Genomic DNA, 24,998 nt, shown 5'->3' on the forward strand with positions numbered 1-24,998 from the left:
GGTTTTAGCCCAGGAAGTACTAACACCTTGCCTAGATTGTAGCAAAACTCAATCAATACATGCCCTAATCCAGAGTGAATGGAAATGGGGCAATGGACAGATCAAAGGGAAGTACTTTGTACTGGTAATGTCTCTGTCCCATACAGAATTTAAGGTAGTTGCAGTGTGTCAGCCTAATGGCTACATGGAAATAGGTGTCCTTTAAGTCAAGAGCCATGTGTGAAGAACATGGAGTTGATCGGTAATAATTTGTGGCCAATGTATCCTGACTGGTGTGATGTTATTTGATTAAAATATTACCATATAGATATTGTTGCAACCACTACTATATATTTGCAACACAATTTGTACAATGTGGCATGTAAAATGTTTATGAAAAGGTGATGATTTGCTGGTTATGATTATACTATTTGTATGCATGTGTTACTTTTGTATTTGAAGTTATGAGTATTGGCTTTATACCTGGATTTTAAATTGGGGTAACAACCACAAGGTAGCTAGCCAGCACATCCTGGAGGTACTATTTAAATTAAGTGCCCATCAAAAGAACATTTAACTGACAATGGACCATGGGAGACGCCTATTTACACTTAATGGAATTTTCTGCTGTGACTAGGCAAAATGCATGGACATGTGATTGCCCATATAACGCCAAACTCCATCTTGTTGCTGTAATTTTCCACAGTAGGAACAATGGGATTCCCTCCACATGGCAGAAGCTATAAAAGGCCCTGGAAACACCTCTATTTTGCCTCTGTCCTCCTCAAACCTCTGGAGCATTCTAACCAAGGGACTGAGGTCCTTCCAATGATTTGGAAGCAGTCAGAGACATGACATAAGCCAGTAGTTTATTCTATCGCTGCTACAAGCCTGAACCAAGAACTTTGCATATATTGTATGTATTTGATTCCTTTAACCAATTTTAACTCTTACCTTTCTTTCTTTCTCTCTTTCTATGAATAAACCTTAAGATTTTAGATACTAAAGGATTGGCATCAGTGTGATTTTTGGGTAAAAGCTAAGTTATATATTGACGTGGGTGTGTGACTGGGCCTTTGGAATCAGAAAAATCTTTTATTTGATAAGACTGGTTATAAAGAACCACTCACCTTTAAATCCAGTATTTTTGGTGGTGACGTAAGAACTGGAATGTCCAAGAAAACTGCTTTTATGACTTCTTGTTAGCCAGTGTGGTGAAAAAGAAGTTTACTTTTGTTGCTGGTTTGGTATATCTCATGGAAAAATAACCACCAGTTTTGGGCTATGTTTGCCCTATTTCTCAGTAGTTTGTCCTAAGTTTGGCATCCTCAGTTGTGGCCCACTAAGGCACGATTACAACTGGTTATTGTATTGTTTACTTTATTCCTACCCTAAGATAATTCTCTAGCAGGTTTGTTAAGATATGCACCCAGAAAAGGGATGGACACTGATATTCACATCTCCCAGCAAACAGCGGACGGGCTAAGACACAATGCAGAACCAACCACTTTGAAGTCTATCTCTGATCCCCAGTTGAGGAGTCTAAACTGGTTTAACCACACTCAAGAGACAAAGGACTTTGGATGGATTTAAAAACAGACACTCCTGAAGAAGAGAAACTAAGGTGAAGCCAGTTTCCAGAGGCCAGAGTGTCTAGGACTATAGTGATACTTATAGACCTGTTACTGTGTTAAAAGCCCTTTTCTTTTATGTTATGCTTTGTTTCTGCTGTTAAGATTAAGCAACACTTTGTTTAGAAAAGGCTGTCTGGTGACCACTGCTAACCACTGGCCACAACTCCCAAAGGGAAGACTTGCAGTCATTGAACTTCATTAGGCCTGTTGTGAAATCATGGTTGGTACACAGGGTGCTGGAGCCCAGGAATGCAATCTAAGAGGGAGAATCACAATATTCCACCAGAAGAGAGATGAAGGTGTAGGGACTGACACCTGTTGGGGTGCACTCAGAAAGACTCCTGAAGGATCAGAGGTGTTATGTACCCGTCGCCTTGTAATAGGGTAAGATTACTCCCAACAAGAACACCCTGTATTCTTAAGATATTATGGTATTTGTTTAGCCTTCTGAGGTCCAGGTCAGGTCTGAGACCATCCACCTCCCTGGGAATGTGAAAGTACAGAAAACAGAAGTACTTTCTCTAAGGCTCCTTTTGTGATAAGGGAATCCTCTTCTTCCAGAAGTACTTTTTTGTGAGAAGGATCTCTGAAGAGAGGTAGGTGTGTGTGTGTGTGTGTATCTATCTGATGGGATACTCATCATGGTTGATCCCAGCACACAGTGACTGGAAATAACCATGCATCACGCATGGGGGGGGGGGGGGAGAGAAAGAAAGAAAAGAAAAGAAAAGAAAAGAAAGAAAGAAAGAATTAAAAACCAAAAGTTATAAAAATTGTACAATTTGGGGCTAGCTCAGTCATTCTCAGCCCCACAGCCTGTAGGCCATTTGTGCCCTAATCAGCACACAGCTGCGGTCCATGTGACATCCCCAGGGCTGTAATTAGGGTGGGGCAGGAAGGGATCTGCCCTAGGTGCAGAACTGGTGGGAGGGTGCAATAATGGGGCAGCACTGGATCAGGCCCAGCTGCATCAGGAAGCCAGGATACTCAGCGACCCCCACCCTGCAGGATCACGAGTCTAGTGACTCAGGCTGGAGCAGGATCCCTGGAGGCACTAGGACTGCAGTGGCAGGAGAGCTACATAGCTGAGCTACATGCAGCTGAGGTAGGAGACCAGCGAGGGTGTGTGCATGCAGGGCGCTAGGGCGTGTGTGCAGGTGCTGGGGAGGACAGTCCTGGGGGGTTGGGTGATAAGGGGCATTCCCTGGTGGGGGGGCAGTCTGGAGAGAGGCTAGGAGGCAGTCCCTTGGGTGGGGGGACTGGGTGCTTGGGGGACAGCCCCTGGCTGGGGGGGCAACTCACACTGGGCAGGACTCCCCATCTTTGCAGGCAGGCTCCACAGCCACGCTCTCTGGGCACTCAGCCCAGCTACACTGCCAGCAGCAGCACAGAAGTGAGGCTGGCAATACACCATGCCATGCCACCGATATTGTAAATGAATTAATGTTAACTGTTAATGTTTTGCCTTATTTTGCTAATTTAAAATGCTCTTGGCAGACATTTGCCAGTGCTGAAGTGGAAGGTAGTACATTGATTTGAATCATATTGCTGACATATGGTAAATACACTGAGAACCACTGGGCTAGCTAAACCCAATGGGACTAGAAAAAAACACATATAACTGAGAGTCCCTTCTCCTCGCTGTGTCAACAGTGAAGGAAACTGAAATGATTGGGGGAAGAGGGTGCACTTCCTTTATGTAATCTCGAACACTCAACATTCAACACTACAAGGTGTGTTCACATCCCCCAAATGACTCCTCTATGAAGAGAGTCTCTCAAGCTTGCTGCCAGGGAGTGCCATCTCACAACTCGGAACAGAAGCCCTCAAAGAAGGAAAGATCAGGAATAGCCCTTTTTCATGCTTTAAAAACTAAACCAAACCAAACTGAACAAGTATTAGATTTTGTCTTCCCTATTTTTTACTGGAGGATTCCTTAAAACACTAGTAGAACTATGACATCACAAGAGACTCAAACCTGAGCAATTGAGGCAGGATGGGACTTTTTGCTATATACTTTTAAAAAGTCTGATTTTCTTAAAATACCTATGTAATTCAAACTTCTAACAAAAGTTCTCTTTGTGAAAGTCAACATTTCAATTGAGAGAAGAGAGCTCTAGCTTAGTTCTTTAGTCCTACAAAGGGAAGACAAGATGTGATATTCATGATATTTATAAGATAAAAGGAAAATGTTATCTTCTTTTGCAGGTCACCTTAAAAACTCTTATTTTTTCTCACATGTAATTGTGTTCAGTGGCAAAGTTTAATTCTGCAGGAGCAGTAAGCACTGCATCTCTCTGAAGATCAGTAGACCTTGCTCTCCGATTCCAGCATAATACTTTATTTTCACCCACTTTGCCACGTTTCCTAATGAAATAAGGCAACATGAATGAAACCAGATGCATTTATTAAACTTTTTACAAAACCCACCACCTACCTATATTCCATCGTCTATGTTTTGCATCATCAAACTGCTGCCGCAAGACTAGGAAATCTATAACATCTGGCATATCATGGTACCTAGTTGCAATCAAAATGGAACAAGAATGATTAAGGTGAAAAACCAGCAACAGAATACAGAAAACATTGTTAGATATCAAAATGCATTTAATGCATCTGAATTCAATATAAACATCTTAAATTTATGTCACAGCAATTTCTGTTTAAAAATAAAACTTATCTTTAAAATTTAGCAAATTTAAAAGGTTTTAAATATTACAAAAAACAGTTTCCCTACTGGAACCGAAATAATGCTTCTCTTACTTCATGGTGAATGATCCTCCAGTCAGTTTACCAGTATCTGGGTCAAGAAAAGCAAGTTTAAGACAGCAGAGAGTAGGCAATCCCACTTCATATTTAATCCCAACTATTTTCATCAGCTCTTGTTCCTGAAGTAAATAAAACAACAATCTTATTTAAGGTGGTTGAATATAAGAGGACTGTAACAGAAGTATGAAATGAAAAAATTGAATATACTTCTGTTGAACAACAGATTTCAGTGGTGAACTGTGTAAACAAAATGAATAGGTCAAATACAGACCTTTCAAATTTACTCCCTGAAACCAAGAAGTTGCAATTCCCCAATATAACCTCATTGTATTGAATTGTTTGAAAACTTAACTGTTCACTGCAACACACTTCTAACAAGGCTTAAAAAAAAATCAGATTGATACATGAACATCAATCACAGGTCTAGGATTTTTTGTTTCATCCTTCTCAGTAATCAATTAAGTTATTGCAGTCATAACTTTTAAACATTTATTTATTAACATTTAAAATTTCTGGGGCAATCATTACATTTTTAAATCTTAATATATCATTTTAAAAACAAAGTTAAAATATGTTTTAAAAAGATTCTGTCAACAAAACTATGGACACTTTATGTCAAATAACGTACATAAAAGTTATCTGCTATGACTTATTTTAAAGACAACAAAAATGGGAAAAGCAAGAAATATCATACCCGTAGTTCCATTTTATGCCATGGCTGTTTTTTTGGATTAATGCTATATATTTTATTCTTTTTAGCCATTACAATATACGCTTCATGACCTTGTCGGAAATAGTAAACCTAAGAATGAAACAAAAAATTAATTAAGCAACATTTTAAAATCCCAAAATGTTAGCACATTGCTGATACACAGTGTGTTCCCTTTCAAACCAAGATGGTACAGGTACATGCAGATAAGGTCTTTCAAAGTATCTATAAACTATTATTTTAATTTTAAATAGTGATAAGCTGCACTAGTCAGAGTAGGAACTCCCAAGTTATCAAGATAATGCACCACTCAATGGGTACACTGAATATTATAGTGGATCAAGTATGGTTCAATTGTTTGTAGTAGGAATAAATTGTTAGTTTGTATAAAAGAGATTAATCAAATGCACAAAGTACAGCTATTACTCCATTTTAGAGCATTGGGAATCTGCTACTTTTTTATTTAGAGGAAATAATACTAACACACATGCTTGTGTATTAGAAGAAACTGGAGAATAACTTTATGCATAAATACAAGTTTTATACTAATATTCTGAGAAAATAGATTCCTCCTCTCTTAAAGAAGGCATATGGCCTGGTGGAATGAGTGCTCGTATGGCTTCTCTCAGCGTGGCATGAATATATTCTAGCACAATCAGTTGTGAAAATAAGGGAGAACTAAAATAATTGTCTCTTACCTTATGTTTCCCATAAAACAATTTTAATGGGTGTTTACAAACGTACTAGCAATGTTTACTCTAATTTAACACTAACTAGCCAAAGACAGGTAATTCACAATTCAAGCAGACACTTTCTGCTCAATTTATGCCATAGGAAAAAGGAAAGTGTGAAAAGACAAAGGGTGGGATTTTCAAAAGCATCCAAGTGATTTAGAAGCACACATCCCATTGGAAGTTATTTATCTTACATTATGCACCTGCAAGTTCAAAACAACTTCAATGGATTTTAAAAAATTGCACACGCTGTCCACACAATAGTTTAAAACAATTCCACACAGCAGCAAATGTCACTGGCCCTCCCAATTAGCACAACACTACACAGGTGGGTACAAGTGGGTGGCTAGAACATCACCGAGATTAACCATTTACTTATATTGCTAATAATTTTTCTTTAAGTAACACAAATGTCATAGAGCAAATTAAACAATTAGATGTGGGATGGACAAGGTCTAAATAATATCTTCCATGCGACTGAATACATTAATAAACACAGATTATTTAAAAAACATTTAGGTAATTTTATAATAGACAATTTTTTATTAAAAGAATATTTCCTTCCACTTGACATCCCGTACAACAAAGTTAAGATCAGAGCAAACTTGTACACCTGGGATCTGAACTCCTTAACACAGACATTTCTGTGGGAGTGCTGAAGTTTTTACTATCAGCTGATGAACATTGCTGGCATAACGATGAAACAAACTCACTAGAAACCTTTAATGTACTCAACGGATATGTAATAAAATTAAAACTGACCCCCTCAAGTTAATCAGAACACAAGGCTTGAATAAACAACTAAGACAGCATACTGTATATATGTATACCAATTTTAAAAGAATAGTTTTCTTTATGAAATGACCTAAGACAGTAATCTGTGGCTCTGCAAATTCAGATGAAAGAACAACCATTTCCATCAAAAATGTTTTACTATCCATTCCCATGTAACACATGGGAAGTTAGGTATGGAACTCCAGAGTCTCTTTTTATTTTGGAAAACTAAAAGAACCAACAAACATATATAACCCCAGTGAAGTCTTTGCCTGTTGAGCTGATACGTTAGGAAAAACATATAGGCAATTAATGCCGTATTACAGAAGATTTAATTTAATTTATGTCACAGAATGAAACATACAGTAACTAACTTTGCAGAATATCATATTAAAGACATAGCCCTTAAATCCCCGTTTTGTGTCTGTGATCTTTGAGGTTACAGAATCAGGTGGGAGTTGTGAGATTTTGCCAGACATTATGATGATCTAATTGGTAGGAAGAGCAGCAGATGCTACTAAATGCTGGAGCTAAACTACATTTTTGAAAGATTCTTATTTAAATTTAGTGACAACCATTGACTACTACACCATATTTTTGCAACAGAAACAAAATCCGAACTATTGAAACAAACTACAGATAAATCCTTCCATACTTACCAGCCACTCCTACCAACTTTTTCTATAGAAATGAAACCATTTATACACACTAATAAAATACTTTCATTTTACAAATAAGGAAAAATCTCATGTGATTTCCATCAAAAGACTGAGCACAGTAACATTAGAAAAAATAGTATGCCTATTCACAGAAAAATAAACTTTAGTCTTTTGATAAATTTCACAGATTCTACAATTTCAGGGTGGTATCAATACTATATTACTGATGCCATACTAAAGAACACTCAAGCAGTCTAAACTATAGAATGTTCTCTTCAGGCAGATAAATAGGCAGTCATCTCTCTTAGTTGCATTTCTTTAAAATACATAACAAAGATTTGCAAGTGGTGCTAATAAGAAATAAAGTTAAGTGCTATTTATATGGTGAGCTTAACTAAAGATGAAATTGGCCAGCTTTAGGAGAACAAGTTACAAAACAATAAATAGACCTATTAACCTTTCCTGGCAAATGTTGTAAACTACATTAATACCATCTCCCCCCCAAATAATTCAAGAATAGTATGAGATATCTCCCTCTCAAAATGTATCTCCCGCTACACAAATAGTTTTACTCTATTAGTCTTAGAGGTTTTTTGCATGTAACGAAGAAGATTATTGTGGTTGCAAAGTCAAACACTTAGGAGTCATGAAATAACAGAGTTAAGGCAACCTTAATTCGGTCTCCTTGTATGTATGTATTATGATACCATCATCAATTACACGATCACATACTATTATTTCCACAAAACCCCAATGTCATTCAGTGCACAGAATGGACAATGTTCACTTAATGAGCCAGCCATTCTATATTTCGAAAGCTTATGCTCAAATAAATTTGTTAGTCTCTAAGGTGCCACAAGTACTCCTTTTCTTATTGTTCAAAGTGTGGCTCATGCGTTATTTACTACATACTATTCAAACCCTTTTGCTATGATGATCATCACTATCCAAGTGTTTAGCAACATTAATGAATGTATTTTCACAACACCTCTGTGAAATACGTAGGTACTATCCCCATTTTACAGATGGCAAACTGAGGCAGAGATTAAGGTGAAAAGTATCCTCTAATTTTGGATGCCCAATTTTAGACACTCAGAGCCTGATTTTTCAGCATTATAGCACTTATGTTTACAGCACAGCTCCCACTGACTTCAACTGTAGTTGAGTGCTTAGCGCTTTTGCAAATCAGACCCCAGGGTCTCAAGTTGAGCACCCAGAAAATATGGAACACACAGTGACTGCATGTGAAAAATCTGGTGGATATCAGTTACTTACAATCACAAAGGAACTCTGTGCCGCTGTGGGGATAGAATTCAATTACCCAGAGTGGCATTCAACTGCTTTTACTATGAGACCATCCTCTATTTCCTGCAAACCTCTGCCTCACTCACCACAACCTTTAAACTTCTGTAACAAATGAGGCAGGAGTCCTACAGACAACAGCCTTCTTCAGTACACAACTCTGATTAATTTCCAAAGCAGGGTGGAAAAATAGCATGTGATCATGTAATTAACGACCGTATCATAATGCTTACCTACAAGGTGGCTGAATTAAGGTTGCTTGTGCATTTTTCAACTTTTGAGCCCTTGAATTTGCAACTTTAATATTATTTCAGCCCTGGTCTACACTAAGACTTTAGGTCGAATTTAGCAGCATTAAATCGATGTCAACCTGGACCCGTCCACACGATGAAGCCCTTTATTTCGACTTAAAGGGCTCTTAAAATCGATTTCCTTACTCCACCCCTGACAAGTGGATTAGCGCTTAAATCGGCCTTGCCGGCTCGAATTTGGGGTACTGTGGACACAATTCGATGGTATTGGCCTCCGGGAGCTATCCCAGAGTGCTCCATTATGACCGCTCTGGACAGCACTCTCAACTCAGATGCACTGGCCAGGTAGACAGGAAAAGAACCGCGAACTTTTGAATCTCATTTCCTGTTTGGCCAGCGTGGCAAGCTGCAGGTGACCATGCAGAGCTCATCAGCACAGGTGACCATGATGGAGTCCCAGAATCGCAAAAGAGCTCCAGCATGGACCGAACGGGAGGTACGGGATCTGATCGCTGTTTGGGGAGAGGAATCCGTGCTATCAGAACTCCATTCCAGTTTTCGAAATGCCAAACCTTTGTCAAAATCTCCCAGGGCATGAAGGACAGAGGCCATAACAGGGACCCGAAGCAGTGCCGCGTGAAACTGAAGGAGCTGAGGCAAGCCTACCAGAAAACCAGAGAGGCGAACGGCCACTCCGGGTCAGAGCCCCAAACATGCCGTTTCTATGATGAGCTGCATGCCATTTTAGGGGATTTAGCCACCACTACCCCAGCCGTGTTGTTTGACTCCTTCAATGGAGATGGAGGCAATACGGAAGCAGGTTTTGGGGATGAAGATGATGATGATGAGGTTGTAGATAGCTCACAGCAAGCAAGCGGAGAAACTGGTTTTCCCGACAGCCAGGAACTGTTTCTCACCCTGGACCTGGAGCCAGTACCCCCTGAACCCACCCAAGGCTGCCTCCTGGACCCAGCAGGCGGAGAAGGGACCTCTGGTGAGTGTACCTTTTAAAATACTATACATGGTTTAAAAGCAAGCATGTGAAAGGATTACTTTGCCCTGGCATTCGTGGTTCTCCTGGATGTACTCCCAAAGCCTTTGCAAAAGGTTTCTGGGGAGGGCAGCCTTATTGCATCCTTCATGGTAGGACGCTTTACCACTCCAGGCCAGTAACACGTACTCGGGAATCATTGTAGAACAAAGCATTGCAGTGTATGTTTGCCGGCATTCAAACAACGTCCGTTTTTTATCTCTCTGTGTTATCCTCAGGAGAGTGAGATATAATTCATGGTCACCTGGTTGAAATAGAGTGCTTTTCTTCAGGGGACACTCACAGGAGCCCATTCCTGCTGGGCTGTTTGCCTGTGGCTAAACAGAAATGTTCTCCGCTGTTAGCCACAGGGAGGGGGGAGGGTTGAGGGGGTAGCCATGCGGTGGGGGGAGGCAAAATGCGACCTTGTAATGAAAGCACATGTGCTATGTATGTAATGTTAACAGCAAGGTTTACCCTGAAAGACTGTAGCCACTGTTTTATAAAATGTGTCTTTTTAAATACCGCTGTCCCTTTTTTTTTCTCCACCAGCTGCATGTGTTTCAATGATCACAGGATCTTCTCCTTCCCAGAGGCTAGTGAAGCTTAGAAAGAAAAAAAAAAACGCACTCGCGATGAAATGTTCTCTGAGCTCATGCTGTCCTCCCACACTGACAGAGCACAGACGAATGCGTGGAGGCAAATAATGTCAGAGTGCAGGAAAGCACAAAATGACCGGGAGGAGAGGTGGCGGGCTGAAGAGAGTAAGTGGCGAGCTGAAGAGAGGGCTGAAGCTCAAATGTGGCGGCAGCGTGATGAGAGGAGGCAGGATTCAATGCTGAGGCTGCTGGAGGACCAAACCAGTATGCTCCAGTGTATGGTTAAGCTGCAGCAAAGGCAGCTGGAGCACAGACTGCCACTGCAGCCCCTCTGTAACCAACCGCCCTCCTCCCCAAGTTCCATAGCCTCAACACCCAGACGCCCAAGAACGCGGTAGGGGGGCCTCCGGCCAACCAGCCACTCCACCACAGAGGATTGCCCAAAAAAAAAGAAGGCTGTCATTCAATAAATTTTAAAGTTGTGAACTTTTAAAGTGCTGTGTGGCATTTTCCTTCCCTCCTCCACCACCCCTCCTGGGCTACCTTGGTAGTCATCCCCCTATTTGTGTGATGAATGAATAAAGAATGCATGAATGTGAAGCAACAATGACTTTATTGCCTCTGCAAGCGGTGATTGAAGGGAGGAGGGGCGGGTGGTTAGCTTACAGGGAAGTAGAGTGAACCAAGGGGCGGGGGGTTTCATCAAGGAGAAACAAACAGAACTTTCACACCGTAGCCTGGCCAGTCATGAAACTGGTTTTCAAAGCTTCTCTGATGCCTACCGCGCCCTCCTGTGCTCTTCTAACCGCCCTGGTGTCTGGCTGCGCGTAACCAGCAGCCAGGCGATTTGCCTCAACCTCCCACCCTGCCATAAACGTCTCCCCCTTACTCTCACAGATATTGCGGAGCACACAGCAAGCAGTAATAACAGTGGGAATATTGGTTTCACTGAGGTCTAAGCGAGTCAGTAAACTGCGTCAGCGTGCCTTTAAACGTCCAAATGCACATTCTACCACCATTCTGCACTTGCTCAGCCTGTAGTTGAACAGCTCCTGACTACTGTCCAGGCTGCCTGTGTACGGCTTCATGAGCCATGGCATTAAGGGGTAGGCTGGGTCCCCAAGGATACATATAGGCATTTCAACATCCCCAACAGTTATTTTCTGGTCTGGGAATAAAGTCCCTTCCTGCAGCTTTTGAAACAGACCAGAGTTCCTGAAGATGCGAGCGTCATGTACCTTTCCCGGCCATCCCACGTTGATGTTGGTGAAACGTCCCTTGTGATCCACCAGAGCTTGCAGCACTATTGAAAAGTACCCCTTGCGGTTTATGTACTCGGCGGCTTGGTGCTCCGGTGCCAAGATAGGGATATGGGTTCCATCTATGGCCCCACCACAGTTAGGGAATCCCATTGCAGCAAAGCCATCCACTATGACCTGCACATTTCCCAGGGTCACTACCCTTGATATCAGCAGATCTTTGATTGCGTGGGCTACTTGCATCACAGCAGCCCCAACAGTAGATTCGCCCACTGCAAATTGATTCCCAACTGACCGGTAGCTGTCTGGCGTTGCAAGCTTCCACAGGGCTATCGCCACTCGCTTCTCAACTGTGAGGGCTGCTCTCATCTTGGTATTCATGCGCCTCAGGGCAGGGGAAAGCAAGTCACAAAGTTCCATGAAAGTGCCCTTACGCATGCGAAAGTTTCGCAGCCACTGGGAATCGTCCCAGACCTGCAACACTATGCGGTCCCACCAGTCTGTGCTTGTTTCCCGAGCCCAGAATCGGCGTTCCACAGCATGAACCTGCCCCATTAGCACCATGATGCATGCATTGGCAGGGCCCATGCTTTCAGAAAAATCTGTGTCTATGTCCTGATCACTCACGTGACCGCGCTGACGTTGCCTCCTCGCCCAGTAGCGCTTTGCCCGGTTCTGGTGCTGCATATACTGCTGGATAATGCGTGTGGTGTTTAATGTGCTCCTAATTGCCAAAGTGAGCTGAGCGGCCTCCATGCTTGCCTTGGTATGGCGTCCGCACAGAAAAAAGGTGTGGAACGATTGTCTGCCGTTGCTCTGACGGAGGGAGGGGCGACTGATGACACGGCTTACAGGGTTGGCTTCAGGGAGCTAAAATCAACAAAGGGGGTGTCTCTACATGAAGGAGTATTTCAGGCAGGACTTCACGGAGGGTTCCAATAAGAAATGGTGCACCTAAGTTATTGTTCTTATTGGAACGAGGAGGTTAGCCTGGCCTCTGATTGATACATGGCTAGATTTACCTCGCTGCACCTTCTCTGTGAGTGACTGCAGTGTGACCCAGAGGAATGAGTCCCCTAGACAGGGGAGGAGGCAAATGAGTACAAAACAAATCTGGTCTATTTCTTGTTTTGATCCACTCCATCTATCTTTTACATCTTTGGCTGGCAGCAGACGGTGCAGAAGGACTGCATGCCATCCACATCTTATGGCTGCTCTGCAGAAGATGGTACAGTACGACTGCTAGCCATCTTCATCTCTTGCCTGCCTGGCAGAAGATGGTACAATACGACTGCTAGCCATCCTCATCTCTTGCCTGCCCGGCAGAAGATGGTACAGTACGACTGCTAGCAATCCGTATCGCCTGCCCGCTCACCATAAGACGGTTCAATAGGACTGACTGCAGGACTAAAGAGAATGACCTGGTCAAGTCACTCCAAATTTAGTCCCTGCGCCCATGTCTGCCCAGGCGCTCCCAGCCGACGTGGCCAGGAGCATCTCGGACACGACGAGGACGGCTACCAGTCATATTGCACCGTCTGCTGCCAGAAGGCAATGGGTTGCTGCTACTGTGTAGCAAAGCCGTACCGCGTCTGCCAGCACCCAGGAGACATAGGGTGACGGTTACCTGAGCGGGCTCCATGCTTGCCGTGGTATGGCGTCTGCACAGGTAACTCAGGAAAAAAGGCGCGAAACGATTGTCTGCCCTTGCTTTCACGGAGGGAGGGAGGGAACGAGGGCCTGACGATATGTACCCAGAACCACCCGCGACAATGTTTTAGCCTCATCAGGCATTGGGATCTCAACCCAGAATTCCAATGGGCAGCGGAGACTGCGGGAACTGTGGGATAGCTATCCGCAGTGCAATGCTCCGGAAGTCGACTCTAGCCTCGGTACTGTGGAAGCACTCCGCCGAGTTAATGCATTTAATGCACTTAGAGCATTTTCTGTGGGGACACACACACTCGAATATATAAAACCGATTTCTAAAAAACCGACTTCTATAAATTTGACCTTATTCCGTAGTGTAGACATACCCTTAGTGTAGTTTTTTGTGTGCAGTTCTAGGGTTTTTTGTTTGTTTGTTTTTAAGCAAAGTGAAAAAAACAAATTCCATAATGTGATATTTTACTGACATCCACATGGGTTATCTGGAGGGCTGGAACCTTTACATACACTGCACATAACTCTGCCACTTGAGCTGACATTGGCTGACAGCAAAGGAATGATAAAACCCTAGGATCTTTGGCCATTACAGGCTCTGGAGAGAAGTGTACTCTAGTGTACTCACAGACTCTTCTGCCCAGACCTCCCCCTACCCCAAGTTTGACTCTTTCTGCCTCATCCTCTACAACCTGTACTTGTCCCAGTCCTGTCTCTACCCCACCACTCGCTCCTCAGCCCCAGCCCCACTCTACTCACCTAGCCAATCCCATGTCTCAGGCTTCTGATCCCAGTCCCCTTTCCCAGGGAGTTCCACTGTCTCCTCTTTAGACTCCCCATTCCAGTCCCAGTCTCCCCCACTTTCAGCCACTCCTAATCTTCCCCACTCCCTTGTTCCCAATTTCCTTGCCTAGCCAATACCAATATCCTCCCCCTGCTTGGCTTCCTGTTTCCCCCTTCCCCTGAGCCCACTGGCTCCCATTCCCAGTCTTAGTTCCTGGGTTTCTCACCCCATCTCAGTGTCCTCACCTCCCCCAGCTCCTTGTCACAGACTCTTTGCAAATCCCTCGGCAGCCAGCGCATCCCTCAGCCCATGCTGCTTCCTGCAGCCCCCACTGGCCTGGAACAGCGAACTGTGGCCAGTGGGAGCTGCAACTGGCCGAACCTGTGGACGCTGCAGGTAAACAAATCATCCCAGCCCGCCAGCAGATTTCCCTGATGGGCCGCGTGCCAAAGGTTGCTGATCCCTGGCATACAATATCCCTAAAGTAATTACTACTTTTGAGAGAATGGAGTTTCCAAACTACGGTGGGGGCACTGATGTGACTCATGTGCCCATAGTTTGCCCTCCTCAAGGAGCATGAGAACATAAACAGCAAAGGTTACTACTCCACCGTTATGCAGACTCTTGTGGATCCCAGAGGCCACTTTATGGATGCCAACATTGACTGCACTAGGAAAGTTCATGATGCCAGGGTTTTCCAACTATTGGGAGTCTACATCCATGGACAAGATGCAACACTATTGCCACCAAACGACACTGTCATAAATGAAGTTTCTGTCCCCACTGTGATTTTGGAGGACTCTACATACCCCCCTTTTGCCTTGCCTTATGAAACCATACCAGAATACCTGGCAAAACAATGTTTAATCACACTGTCAGAAGATGCAGAATGGTTGCTGAAGGTGGGTTCAGCAAACTGATATTCAGCTGGCGCTGTCTGAAGACCTGTTAGGATTCCAGTATTCATCAATGCTGTCTGCATTACTGTGAAGCCAAAGGTGAGCCATTTTCCCGAATGGATCCAAAACAGTAATGGATCGCTGAATCGGTACACTATACCAGAAAGCGTGCCTATCACAGCTGGAGCAGGATGCGTCTGGGCAACACAAATCAGGGATGCTCTGTGCTCCCACGTTATGGGCTTGCACAGGCCAATGGAAGAGGGAGAATAGTATATTTATGAATGTGCTTGTACAATGTTTACAGTAAATGAGATACTGCCATCATGCAACAAAATGGGGAGGGCTGATTGCCAAGCATTGTAACTTATAGGTGACATAACTGATTATGAACTGGGTAGGAGGTTGACTACTATGCGCTGTACTTACAGGTGACATGACTGATTATGAACTGGGGACAGGGAAGTGTGGCAAGAACTGTGGATTTACAGCAGGGATTGACGTAGAGAAAATTATTGAATACTTATGTTCGAATACAACTTCCCAGCTGTTCCTTATCATGCGTTTATCTTTATTATTTAAAATACACACTATATGTGTGATGCAGTGATAGAAATAGACATTCTTAATAAAATAAACACAAAAATAGATTAAACCACTGCCACGGAGGCCAGCTACCACTGACACATCAATAATAACCCAACTCCAAAACCATTAATAAAACCAAGTGCATAAACCAAACATTAAATAGGGAACACCGTGACAACAAATAAATCCCCTTAGGTTGCATGTCCTGTGGCCTCCTTTCCCTTTCTTTCATGTTTAGTGTGCTCTTGGCACCGCTGCACAGGGGTGGGAGGCCTGCACAGGAGATGGCTCAGCACAAGGTTAGAGGATTGCACATGGTAGATTTGCCCTGCCCAGCTGCTGTTAAGATTTGGTTGCATGGGCCACCCAAACTATGCAATTGTCCAAACTGTTTCTGCTTTGCAGCCCATGGTCCCATGGAGGGGACTCAGGGCATGGTGCAGGCTCGGCAGGAGCCTGTACTCTTGGGGTCATAAGCATAAACCAGTCTCTCAAACAGGTCTTTCTGCTGTGCTCTATCTTCCTCTCTCAGTCAATGTTCCTGCTCTAGAAACTGCACTGCACTGCAATTCTGTCCTCTTACTCTGTAGCCTGTCTGTGCCTTTCCACTTGCCATGAATCCTTCTCCTTCTGGTATTGCACCTGCTTGTTGTCCCTGTCCAGAACGTTCACCATAAGTTCATCACAGAAACACTTCTGCTGGGACTGGACTGTGACAGTTCTGCATCCCAGGGGTCTGCCTGACTGCACTCACACTGTCAAGGTGAAGAGGCAGAAAGGCCTAAGAGTAGAATCGAACAGTGCATTTGTCATAAATATAAAGGGAAGGGTAAACCCCTTTGAAATTCCTCCTGGCCAGGGGAAAGCTCCTCTCACCTGTAAAGGGTTAAGAAGCTAAAGGTAACCTCGCTGGCACCTGACCAAAATGACCAATGAGGAGACAAGATACTTTCAAAAGCTGGGAGGAGGGAGAGAAACAAAGGGTCTGTGTGTCTGTCTGTATGCTGGTTTCTGCATAGGTGTCTATGTTCAGTCTTTATTCTGTCTATATTCAGTCTTTGTTGGGGATAGACCAGGAATGGAGTCTTAGAACTTTTAGTAAGTAATCTAGCTAGGTATGTGTTAGATTATGATTTCTTTAAATGGCTGAGAAAAGAATTGTGCTGAATAGAATAACTATTTCTGTCTGTGTATCTTTTTTGTAACTTAAGGTTTTGCCTAGAGGGGTTCTCTATGTTTTTGAATCTAATTACCCTGTAAGATATCTACCATCCTGATTTTACAGGGGGGATTTCTTCATTTCTATTTACTTCTATTTTTATTAAAAGTCTTCTTGTAAGAAACTGAATGCTTTTTCATTGTTCTCAGATCCAAGGGTTTGGGTTTGTGGTCACCTATGCAAATTGGTGAGGCTTTTTATCCAACATTTCCCAGGAAAGGGGGGGTGCAAGTGTTGGGAGGATTGTTCATTGTTCTTAAGATCCAAGGGTCTGGGTCTGTAGTCACCTAGGCAAATTGGTGAGGCTTTTTACCAAACCTTGTCCAGGAAGTGGGGTGCAAGGTTTTGGGAAGTATTTTGGGGGGAAGGACGCGTCCAAACAGCTCTTCCCCAGTAACCAGTATTAGTTTGGTGGTGGTAGCGGCCAGTCCAAGGACAACGGGTGGAATATTTTGTACCTTGGGGAAGTTTTGACCTAAGCTGGTAAAGATAAGCTTAGGAGGTTTTTCATGCAGGTCCCCACATCTGTACCCTAGAGTTCAGAGTGGGGGAGGAACCTTGACAGCATTATTGTGTCTGTACTTTAAAACAAGTTTCTGCAGGCAAAAGCGGCTTGTGGAATCTCAAGGCCCAGAAATGATACTTTTCAAAACTGAACGTTCTGAGAGGAACGTTTCAGTTCCCTAAAGCTGTATTAACACAACTGAATCACAGTGAAACGATGCAGAAACAATGGTAAGTTAAAATTTTTCTGTTTAAAAATTGCAGACGACCTTGATTTGTGGGCAGGGAAGTGACAGCTTACTAACTAAGCCCTCTCTATCCTTTCAGGGATTCCACCTTCTGGAGGACATCACAAGTCTAAAGGTTCCAAAATGTCAAAGGGACATTTTATTCCAAGCTGCCAGCAGCAAGCCAGCTGTGTATGCCACAGAGGTTTTCCAAGTTATGGTGACTGAATGCACATCTATGGAGTGGGCTGGTGATCTACAGAGCTGGAACTGGAAAGTACTCATTTTCCTGAAATTTGACTACCTCTCTTGAATTCCCTACTATGGGAAAAGTTTGCAGCTAACAGCACTGGGACTGGGCCAAAATTCATGGGGGGAAAATCAACAGGATGCTGTGTTAGCATCCACATGGATTATTGCTTCCCTGCAGCGTCCGATGCGTGCTGCTCTGACCTCAACTACCCAGTGACCACTTGCAAACATACAACACCACAGACTCTCAAAAAACTACACAGCCATTTCCCCCACCCCCGACACATTTCTGGTGTATATACATTCCCCCAGCTGTACTTTGGACATAGAGTCCATTGCCCATGGACTACATTTAACTTCCCCACCAGATAGTTTACCATTTACATGCAGCTCGTTACACTGTGGGGGGACTAATTTGTATAGCATGGCATACTAAAAGGGAAGGCAATATATGGTTCTTACAAAGATGTGCTGGAGTGGTAAAGGTAAGAATGTGCAAGTTTCTAGTAAAAATTAAATTTTAAATGCTTGTTTCATTGATGTTTGCGCTTCCTGGTTTCCATTTTGAATTCCACGTGGTGCTGCTAAGGTGCTGGCATTCCATTTGCCACTGGCAGATACATGCTGCTGCCCTCAGCTTGTAATAAATTTTGCATTGGGTCATAAAGCAGAAATTCCTCCTACCTGTATAACAACAACAAACATGGAACCAGAAACTCACCAGGTTGAGGGGCTACTTCTGCTTCGTGTGTTTCTGCTGCTAGTTCTACAAGGGGCTGCTCCTCCGAAGAGCCATCAAAAAGGTCCTCTGAGTAGAGACCTAAGATGTGCTGCAGCTGCTCCAGTAGCAAAGCATCCTGGGAGACTGCTCTGAGCATGAGAGTCACTTCAACAGCCTCATCGGGTGCTTGCTCCCGTCCAGTATCAAACTGGATTCCAGGGTCAGAAGGTCACCATCTCTTCTAACCAGACTGTCATGAAGTGCTGATGGCTCAGTACTTGGTGCCATTCCCAGCACATGGTCAAACTCCTCATAAAATGGGCAGGATGATGGTGAGTTTCCAGAGGTGTGGTTCTCATCCCTAGTTTTCCAGTAGTTGTTCTTGGGATGCTTAATCCACTCTCTGCACTGGTCTCGTACATCCACAAAGCTGGCAGCTTCTTCACTATTTCCTTGTATGCATGGTCATTACTGGAATTCTTGCTGAAGTCAAATTGTTTGCTTGCCTCACACGAGAGTTTAACTAAAATCTGATTGTGCTCTCATGACCAGCTAGCAGTGCACTTGGCAAAGGACTTCTTTGTGTTGGTGGCCATTATAAACATAAGAGAAGGTTCACACTGCTTACAGTTCAGTAGTCAGAATAAAAAGGAAGGGCTAAATTCTGAGCAGCTGTACTTGAACCAGAGGGAGCACTTCCATTTCTTAGGAGTCATCTGGCCTTGGGATAGAAAGGCCCATGGGATTGTGGGACAGCATTGGTGAACTCTCAGGCCCCAGTATGGGAGGCATGGCCAGAGCTGCATCCATGCTGCAAAATTTGAGCCTGTCGGACTCAGGTTCAAATCTCTCCCCACACTGATGGGGTCCTGGGGCCTGTGCATGGAGGGTTTGCTGGCCTGAGTCAGACATAATTATGTGTAGATGAAAGGTGGATATGAGCCCAAGCTTGCACTGCAGTGTAGACACATACTAAATTGTTTTGGCTGAAATTTTCCAAAACACAGCCTAGGGCAGACACCCAGTATGGAAAATTTCAGCCCAAATAATTAATCTATGTCAAAGTCATAAGCAACAGAAAATGGAGCCTTAGGGAAGTGTTGAGCAACCTTAATAGGTGATGTTACCAGCCGTGCTTATAATAAAATAATTATCCAGCTGTGGAATTTCTTGCACCCACTCGGACACATATGGGAACAATCATTGTCAGCGATATGCTTCTGGACTAGATGTATTACTGGTACTTCTCTTTTGGTGCAACAATTCGTATGTTTCCAGGTACAGACTAGGTGGCATTGTCAACTTCATTAATGTCAAGGTTCTTCTGAACAACAGACTGATGAGAGCATGCCTAAGTATTCCCTGTATACAGTGCAACATCTGCTTTGTCTGGCCAAATGTGAGATTTTTATGAAACATGTCAATACTAGTAGGTGCTAAAGACTCTTAAGAGTATGGTACAGGCATATCACTGACAACCCTACAATACCTAGATGGCACCAGTGACCAGACTTGTTCATCTTGGATTTGATTCTGTGAGGAGCAGATCACCTCCACAGAGGCTCTCAATGAAAACTGAAGTTGATAATCTGTGTGGGAACTCAGTTCAGCACTCTGGGTGCTCAACACCTATCCAAAAATGCTTAGCTCTTTGAAGATTTAGGCCTGTACAGATTATAGTGTATGGTCCAACTATTTCCTGTGGCTTTTTCCTGAGGGGTGAATTCGTGTGTCATTGATTGTGGAAGACGGGGTACATAAAATCTTGTTTTTGACTTGGATTTTCAAGCCATACATTATATTAAGTATTGTTCATGCACCCAATATATTGTACTAAGCACATTTTATAAATTAAAAAACAAATTGTTTTATGTATCTGTCATTTTTGGAATTGAACTACTGAATCACAGAATTGTAGGACTGGAAGGAACCTCGAGAGGTCATCTAGTTCAGTCCCCTGAACTCTTGGTAGGACTAAGTATTATCTAGATCATTCCTGACAGGTTTTTGTCTACAAATCTCCAATGATGGAGATTCCACAATCTTCCTGGGCAATTTATTCCAGTGCTTAACCACCCTGATGGTCAGGAAGTTTTTCCCAATGTCCAACCTAAACCGCCCTTGCTGCAATTTAAGCCCACTGCTTTTTGTCCTATCCTCAGAGGTTAAGGTAAACAATTTTTCTCCCTCCTCCTTGTAACAACATTTTGTGTACTTCAAAACTGTTATCATGTCCCCTCTTGGTCTTCTCTTCTCCAGACTAAACAACCCAATTTATTCAATCTTCCCTCACAGGTCATGTTTTCTAGACCTTTAATCATGTTAGTTGCTCTTCTCTGGACTTTCTCCAATTTGTCCACATCTTTCCTGAAATGTGGCACCCAGAACTGGACACTACTCCAGTTCAGGCCTAATCAGCACGGAGTACAGTGGAAGAATTACTTTTCATGGCTTGCTTACAACACTCCATGCCAGAATGACATTTGCTTTTTTGCAACAGTATTACACTGTTGACTCATGTTTAGCCTGTGATCCAGTATGACCCGCTATACCTTACTGCAGTACTCCTTCCCAGGCAGTCATTTCCCATTATGTATGTGTGCAACTGATTGTTCTTCATAAGAGGAATATATTGCATTTGTCCTTATTGAATTTTATCCTATTGACTTCAGACCATTTCTCCAGTTTGTCCAGATCACTTTCAATTTAAAACGTATTCTCTAAAGCACTTGCAACTCCTCCCAGCTTGGTATCATCCACAAACTATATAAGTGTACTCTCTATGCCATTATCTAAATCATTTGATGACGATATTCAACAAAACTGGACCCAAACTGATGCCTGTGGGACCCCACTTGACTGTGAACTACTAGTAACTACTCCCTGGGAATGGTTTTCCCACCAGTTATGCACCCACCTTATAGTAGCTCCATCTAGCTTGCATCTCCCTAGCTTTTTATGAGAAGGTCATGCAAGATCGTATCAAAAGCCTTACTAAAGTCAATATATAAGACATCTACCACTTCCCCCCACCCACAAGGCTTGTTACCCTGTCAAAGATCGCTATTAGGCTGGTTTGAGAATGATTTTCTCTTAAGTATCAGTCAGCATGGATATGTCATTACCTTATTATCTTCTAGATGTTTATGGAAATTGATTGCTTACTTATTTGCTCCATTATCTTTCTGGGTACTGATGCCAAGTTGAGTGGTCTGTAATTCCCCAGGTTGTCCTTATTTCCCTTTTTATATATTGGCACTATATGCCCTTTTCCAATGCTCTGGAATCTATCCCATCTTCCACGACTTTTCGAAGATAACTGCTAATGGCTCATATCTCCTCAGTCACCTCCTTGAGTAATCTAGAATTTATTTCATCAGGACCTGGTGACCAAGACATCTAACTTGTCAAAGTAATTTTTTACTTGTTCTTTCCCTATTTTAGCCTCTGATCCTACCTCATTTTCACTATCATTCACTATGTTAGACATCCAATCGCTACTATCCTGTTTGGTGAAAACTGAAACAAAGAAGTCGTTTAGCACTTCTGCCATTTCCACATTTTCTGTTATTGTTTTTCCCCCCTCATTAAGTAATGGGCATACTCTGTCCTTAGTCCTCCTCTTACTTCTAATGTATTTGTAGAATGTTTTCTTGTTATCCTTTACATCTCCAGCTAGTTTGATCTCGTTTTGTGCCTTGGCCTTTCTAATTTTGTCTCTATATACTTGTGTAATTTGTTTACATTCATCCTTTCTAATTTGACCGAGTTTCCACTTTTTGGAGGACTTTTGTGAATTTGAGATCACTGAAGATTTCCTGGTTAAGCCAGGGCAGTCTCTTGCCATACTTCCTATCTTTCCTATGCAATGATAGTTTGCTCTTGTGTCCTTAATAATGTCTCTTTGAAAGACTGCCAACTCTCCTGAACTCCCTGAGTTGCTAAACTCTGCCTTTTTGAAATCCATTATCTTTATTGTGCTGTTTACCCTGTTACCATTCCTTAGAATCATGAACTCTATCACTTCATGATCCACTTTCAAATTCTTAACCAGTTCCTCCCTATTTGTCAAAATTAAATCTAAACAGCCTCTCCCCTAGAAGCTTTCTCCATCTTCTAAAATAAAAAATTGTCTCCAATATATTCCAAGAATTTGTTGGATAATCTGTGCCCTGCTGTGTTATTTTCCCAACAGATATCTGGGTAGTTGAAGTTCCCCATCACCACCAAGTCCTGTGCTTTGGATGATTTTGTTAGTTATTTAAAAAACCTCATCCACCTCTTCTTCCTGGTTCGGTGTAGTAGACCCCTACCATGATATCACCCTTGCTTTTTTACCTCTTTTATCCTTACCCAGAGACTTTCAACAAGTCTGTCTCCTATTTCCATCTAACCTCAGTCCAAGTTTATACATTTTTGATATATAAGGCAACGCCTCCCCGCTTTTCCCCTACCTGAGCAAGCTGTACCTTTCTATACCAATATTCTAGTCGTGTGTATAATCCCACCAAGTCTCAGTGATGCCAACTATGTCATAGTTGTGTGAATTAACTAGTATTTTCAGTTCTTCCTGCTTTACTTCTCACTTTAGTATACGGGGCATATACCCCATTGAAGTAACAGAGATGAGGAAAGGCACAGGAGAAATACAGTGCAATAAAAAACCCCATCACAATAGTGTGGAAAAAGAAAAGGGATAGCCCAAATGTGACACAGCATTTAGAAGATTTTGAAGGGCGCAGTGGAAAGGTAGAACGTGCTGACAGAGAAACTTTCATTCTGAAAGAAAGTACTCTTGGCTTGATTAAAATTAAGCTCTAAAGGGTGTTTTAATCAATCCAAAATGTTCAGAAAAATAATGACGAAAATAATTAACATACATTTCTAAAAAAGTTATGTAAAAAAGTTGAAAAACTGGAAATGGAAAGCAAGAATCTTGAGAAAAACAAGAATACCTCATCACCCATTTGTGGCACAAACGGACACCGACGAGGAATAGTATCTGTAATCCATGCTGAAGGCAGCCATTCTTCCAACGTCAAGCCATTTTCTGCCAAAACTCCTACAGCCAACCTCTAAAGAAAATGCACACAATAATACATTAATAAGAATAATTCACCCTTTACCAAAACTCACAATTTGTCCCCAAAATATATTATTATTTTTGTCAAAGTCTCAACTCGATTTTTGTGAAAATGATTGATTTTTATCATAAAAAGGAAAATAAATGACATAACCAGATTAGAAATGCTATTGAAAAGTTTAGGGTAATTTTATAGTGCAGCAGTGAAATGAGACTTTTTATAATGAAACTTGAATTTAATACAGGTACTTTCTTTTACCAAACAACATTTGACTGATGTACATAAAGTACGAATTTATTAGCGTCCAGCCATATGACAAGTTTTGAGGGTTAAGAGATAAGCAATTGAAATTTCCCAAATTCTATATTCTATTGCAAAAAACCCCTATGTTAAAAGAACACTATTAAAGATCCAGTGGTGACTGATCTTTGGAGATTTTAAAGGTGAAGCTCTAGCAAGTTTTTACTAAGCAGGCCAAATTAGGATACATTTTCATGGGAATAGCAAAAAACACATCCCTGACACAAATACCACTCCCCCTGCCAATTTTAAGTGCCCACTTCAAAGTATGGAGGTGTTAAAGCTTCTCAAAGAAAAGGTTGCCAAAATAATAGACAGTGCAACCAGCCCTGTCTATAATGTATACACATTAGGAAGTTCAATTAGTTACAGACTAACACGGCTGCTACTCTGAAACCTACAGTAACTGTGGTTCTTTGAAATGTTGTAGTAAGTGTGGATCCTACTCTAGGTGTGAATGTGATCCATGCATTGGGAGACTGAATTTTTCATTTTTTTTATTTTAAAAGTAACGTCCAGCAGAGCCTCCCATACGAGCGCATAGAGAGTGGAGCGGCTATGACCTTCCCCTCAGTTCTCTCACATTTTAAAGCCTATGTAGCTGAGGACTCCGAAAAATAAGGATGGAAGGTGGGTCGTGGGGCTACAACATCTTGAAGAACTTCAATTATTGTAGGGTAAATAACTGTACTTTCTTGTTCGAGTATGGTATTAGTATAAGTCCCACTCCAGGTGACAGTCAAGAAGAATCCTCCCTGGATGCGAGTGAAGAGTCTCAGTTGTATTAGTCAAACATGGATTGAAGTACTGCTCTTCCATATGCAACATCTGCTCTGGCAGCCATGTCAAATGCACAGCATTTCACCAAGGTCATTGAGTTGCTCCATGTGGCTACCTTACAGATCTCAGCTACCAGTATAGTTCTAAAGCAGGCTGAAGATGCTGCCTATGCCCCAGGTGGAGTGTTTGCAGGGAGAGCCTTGCCATACAACAGATAGTAAGTAGGTAAAAATGCACTGAATAATTCTCTTTGAGATTCTCAGGGGTGAGATAGCTTGG

The 24,998-nt window shown here is 42.5% G+C and overlaps 1 protein-coding gene across 1 annotated transcript in view; it reads right to left on the minus strand.

The window, feature by feature from the left end:
* The window catches only part of PHIP (PHIP subunit of CUL4-Ring ligase complex), a 293,959-nt gene that overhangs the window by 52,597 nt on the left and 216,364 nt on the right, over positions 1–24,998 (minus strand). The window contains exons 24-27 of the mRNA XM_084623628.1: positions 23,511–23,630; positions 5,077–5,184; positions 4,377–4,501; positions 4,051–4,133 (exon numbers count right to left, since the gene is read on the minus strand). Of these exons, the coding sequence (XP_084479754.1) occupies positions 4,051–4,133; positions 4,377–4,501; positions 5,077–5,184; positions 23,511–23,630 (436 nt within the window). The remainder of the gene's footprint in view (positions 1–4,050; positions 4,134–4,376; positions 4,502–5,076; positions 5,185–23,510; positions 23,631–24,998) is intronic.

The sequence above is a fragment of the Lepidochelys olivacea genome, assembly GCF_965140295.1.
Source record: "Lepidochelys olivacea isolate rLepOli2 genome assembly, chromosome: 3".
Classification (NCBI taxonomy): domain Eukaryota; kingdom Metazoa; phylum Chordata; order Testudines; family Cheloniidae; genus Lepidochelys; species Lepidochelys olivacea.